The following is a 5,000-nucleotide window of genomic DNA, read 5'->3' as shown; positions in this document are numbered from 1 at the left end:
GTGTGTGTGTGTGCGTGCGTGCGTGTATGTGTGTGTGGGCGCGCACGCGTGCATCAGAAGTAAAATGTGTTTAGTCACTGTATCTATAGTTCACTATGAAGTTTTATACTTTTCTTCCTTTCTTTGTGTGTCTCGCGCTCACAGGAAGTGAAGTAATACACGTGTTCTTTTTCTTCCTCTGCAGATTGTGAAAGCATTGGAGCATCTCCACAGCAATCTGTCCGTCATCCACAGAGGTGGGAGCTGCCTTCCTCTCTTTTCTCCTGTCTCTATCTCTCTCTCTTTCTCTCTGCCTTTCCTTTCCTTTTGTAACAATGCAGGTGCTTTTTTATAAATAAATAAAAAAAAATCTCTTCATGTCATTTTTCATTTCCTTTTTTCCATTAAGATGTATGGTATTTTTTAGGGCTTGCCTTTGCTGTTTTTTTTCTTTTTTTTCCCTTTATGCCCATTTCTCCTCTTTTCTGCTCTTTCACTTCTTTTCTTTCCTTCAACTCATCCTTGTTGTCAGCCCATTTTCTATTGTCGCTGCCTGACTCACTCTGTCCTACATTCACTTCCTCTTCCTCCTCTTCCTCTTCCTCTTCCAGACGTGAAGCCCTCCAACGTGCTGATCAACACCCAGGGCCAGGTGAAGATGTGTGACTTTGGCATCAGCGGCTACCTCGTGGACTCGGTGGCCAAGACCATGGACGCCGGCTGCAAGCCCTACATGGCGGTAAGATTCGCCTGTCCTGCCTGTCCTGCAGAAAACATCATAAATAAATCGCATGACAGTGTTTAAAGGTATACTATGCAAAGTTTTTCAGTTAATCAATTTGTTCCATACTGTTATATATGATTACTTGAGTCATTACCAGTCGAACAGTGTTTTTTTTGGCCGCTCTAGTGGTCTGTAGCGGTAGAACCACGCTTGCAACTTCAGGAGACACCGGGCATGCACCCATGCTCTACTCCAGGAAGTGTCATGTAAAGTCTTATGAAAAGGCACGGCAGACTGACCGATTGAGGAGTTTTGTCAAATATACATGCTAAAGCTGTAGGGGAAGCTCTGCAGAGAAATATGCAAGCATAAAACGAGCGAAAATGAAAAGTGAAAGCGAAACCGGCGATGAAATCGCCAATCCTGCATAGTATACCTTTAATGCAAATAATAATAATAAAAATGTGTGACCACAATCGTGTGTGCTAAATCTATTTTGAAATACTTCATTGTGTCACAAAATACCAACTCTCCAAGGGGTTCCCTGCATGGCTCCTATGATGATCTGTAATATCTGTATGATATTCTCACCCTTGATACTGTAGTGTTCCTATATTACAGTCTTATACTTTACATTACCGTACATTACATTTGGCTGACGCTTTTTAACCAAAGGGACTTACAACATGGTAAACATTTTAAGCTTTTTTAAAACCATTTTCACATACTTATATAATATTATATACAGTATATACAGTGAGGAGAAAATTTATTTGATACCATGCTAAAGTTGCCTAAAAAGAGGAATATAAAATCATCAATTGACAATTGATCTTAATGTCTTAATTAAAAAAAATAGTAAAAATAAAACCGCTAAGCACCCCAATTTTCTTTGTGATTGAAGAATGTTTTGTAAAGAAATAAATGTTCTTCCTGAATGCTAGGGGGAAGGAAGTATTTGACCCCCAATGTAACCCTATGGGAATTTAACACATAGGGTTAACATAGGGGCAGGCAGATTTTTATTTTTTAAGGCCAGCTATTTCATGGATTCAGGATATTATGCATCCTGATAAAGTTCCCTTGGCCGTTGGAATTAAAATAGCCCCACATCATTACATACCTTTCACCATAGCTAAAGATTGGCATGGTGCTTTTTCCAGTAGGCCTATTAGCCTGTTTGATGCTCATTGAGCTCAATGCAAATCAACAGGCTAATAGGCCAACTGGAAAAAGCACCATGCCAATCTCTAGCTATGGTCAAGGATATGTGATGATGTGGGGCTATTTTAATTCCAAAGGCCAAGGGAAATTTATGGGGATGCATAATATCCTAGATCCATGAAATAGCTGGCCTTTAAAAATAAAAATCTGCCTGCCCCTATGTTAACCCTATGTGTTAAATTCCCATAGGGTTACATAGGGGGTCAAATAATTCCTTCCCCTAGCATTTAAGGAAAACATTTATCTATTTACGATACATTCTTCAATCACAAAGAAAATTGGTGTCCTTGGCGGTTTGATTTTTACTATTTTTTTTTTTAATTAAGGCATTAAGATCAATTGTCAAATGATGATTTTATATTCCTGTTTTAGCATGGTATCAAATACATGTGCTCCTCACTGTATATATTATATATAACAAAATGCTATACAATTCCTATCATAGTTATCATATTCCCATAAGATTACTATAATATTTTGTCCCAATATACTATAAGATTCCTATAGTTCTTTAACGTCCCCTCTCACCCTTTGCTGTCGTCTGATTAGCATTTGCTATGTCGGCCTTCTGTCACCACTCAAATGTCACAATCACGACTCTTTTCTTCTGTGATTCCTCGTTCTTGGAATGATTTATCTGATGCTCTTCGTTCTAGTGATATGATATGGTATCTTCAAAAAGCATCGAAAGGCTTATTCACTTACACACCTGGCACAGTTGTTCTTTTTTGTACTTTGTAGTCCACTTTGAGTCCATCCATGCACAGTGTGTCCCTTGTAGTTTAGCGGCTGCGCATATTTTTCCATGCGGTCACAAACAATGTGAGTGTATTCACATGCCCACACATAGCCATGCGTACACCCTGAATGGCAACATTTACGTCACTCAAACCCTAACAAACCCTTGTGTGCTCACAAATTATAACAATTTATCTAATGACCCTAACTAAGTCCCCTAGGATGATAAAATGCGCTGCATCCTTCAAATCATTAAATCATTGCTGACCGTCTTAACCAGGACTTCCTGGCAGAAGAGGCATTTGGACTCGATGGTACCTTTCTAGCAAAATAATGAAATAAAACAAAACAAAAAAAATCAAATGTAAAACCAGCAGCTGGAGTATAATCTGGATTCAACTCGCTGTAGCATAGCGCTGTGGATTCGGGTAATGTTATTCTTACGTCGGACTGAAACGGATTACTGAATGGGGCTTCCAGTTTGAATGGTCGTGGCATGGCAAATATGCTGTGCCCCTCTCTATTTGTCTGCGACCGGGAACAGACTGGCTTTTATGAGCCGCACACAACGAGCCATTCACTCACACACACACACACACACACACACACACACACACACAAACATACTCAGCCACACATTCTCACACACATACACACAAACACATTTGAATGTTGAACTCTAGTCTTTACCCAGTTTCAGTGTGGGGATACAAGAAAGCACATTCATGAAGTCCGGGCCAAAGGGTGTGTGTGTCATGCAGAGAACGCACAATTGTATATTTACACAATGTCCATTTACTTGAAGAATTTAAAGTAAAAGAGGAGAAAAATATTAAGTGTGTGTGCGTGTGTGTGTGTGTGTGTGTGTGTGCGTCTGTGCGTCTGTGCGTCTGTTAGGCCTGTCACAATGACTACATTTGTTGGATCAAATATTGTCCTATAAAATGTTGTGATGAGAAATGTTGTCATTTTAGTCGTTGTTATTTTATGAGATTGATATATAGACTAGTGTCGCTATAACCACACAGTAATGTAAGTACAAGGCCTCTTTCCACCTGCAACTGCAGGTTTTTGTACCGGTACCCAGCTTAGGCAGAATGGGATGGCGATGTTTCGGAAGACTAAAGTCTTAGCTAGAGTGTTAGCACAGACTGTTTATGGAAAGATATCAACTACTACTCAGTTTTCAACCGAGGCATAATATATTTACACAAATTATTCTTCTAGCGGGCACTTGCATGCAAAGAGCATTAATATGAGTGTTTTTGCCTCCTGGGATTCGAATGATGAATCATGAATGCCTGATAAAGGCTCCATCAGTGAATTGCAGCTAATTATAATACCAGCAGCAATATTTTAAACAAGTCAGCTGGTTATGAAGTGATGGAGAAAACAGTTTTAGAACACAACAATCTGGCAGTATTAGGGTCGTAGACCGTACTCGAAAGGTATTAAAGAGGAACAATGCAGGATTGGCGATTTCATCTCTGGTTTCGGTTTCGTTTTTAGTTTTCGCTCGTTTTATGCTTGCATATTTCTCTGCAGAGCTTCCCCGACAGCTTTAGCGTGTATATTTATACATATATAGGCTATATATAAATATATAAATTGCAAGCGTGGTTCTTCTTGTTCCTTACGCGTCTCTGACTTCCAGATGTAAACAGCAGACGATCGTTCATCAGAAAGTTGCAAGGTTGTAATAGCGGATATAGGGACACTAGGGGCGGAAGGAAATGTGACTGTTTTCGATAAAACTGGTCAGTCAAGCAAAGCAACGATTTCTAAGCGATGTTATGACTATGAAAAAGTTGCATAGGGTCTCTTTAACATAATTATTGTGACAGACCTATTCTATGTATGTATGAATGGGTGTGTGTTTGCCTGTGCATGTGTCTGTATGGGTACATTGCGTTTGTGTATGGGTGTGTGTACACTTGCATAATGAAGCAGCGATGTGTGAAACACTTGTGTGAATCTTGTCACCTTTTGCTTTCCTCACAGCCTGAGAGAATTAACCCGGAGACCAATCAAAAAGGCTACAACGTCAAGTCTGACATCTGGAGTTTAGGAATCACTCTGGTGGGTTGATCATCTTCGTGTGTGTGTGTGTGTCTGTGTGTTTGTGTGTCTGTGTGTTTGTGTGTCTGTGTGTTAGTGTGTCTGTGTGTGTGTGTGTCTGTGTGTTAGTGTGTCTGTGTGTGTGTGTGTCTGTGTGTGTCTGTGTGTGTGTGTGTGTTGAAAGAAAGTGAGATTTTTCATCATCTTTAAGTAGCCAAGTATATCAATGGGACTTGTCCACCCTTTTTAGTCTGTTTTATTTATGAGCTGTTTATGA

At 39.7% G+C, this 5,000-nt stretch overlaps 1 protein-coding gene across 1 annotated transcript in view; it reads left to right on the top strand.

Moving 5' to 3' along the window:
- Positions 1-5,000, top strand: part of map2k6 (mitogen-activated protein kinase kinase 6) — a 25,654-nt gene that overhangs the window by 16,693 nt on the left and 3,961 nt on the right. Inside the window, exons 7-9 of the mRNA XM_062525919.1 lie at positions 185-236; positions 591-718; positions 4,667-4,744. Of these exons, the coding sequence (XP_062381903.1) occupies positions 185-236; positions 591-718; positions 4,667-4,744 (258 nt within the window). The remainder of the gene's footprint in view (positions 1-184; positions 237-590; positions 719-4,666; positions 4,745-5,000) is intronic.

Source organism: Sardina pilchardus, chromosome 22 (genome assembly GCF_963854185.1).
Source record: "Sardina pilchardus chromosome 22, fSarPil1.1, whole genome shotgun sequence".
Classification (NCBI taxonomy): domain Eukaryota; kingdom Metazoa; phylum Chordata; class Actinopteri; order Clupeiformes; family Clupeidae; genus Sardina; species Sardina pilchardus.
Note: the sequence above shows the minus strand (reverse complement) of the source record. Positions and strands in the feature narration are given on the sequence as shown.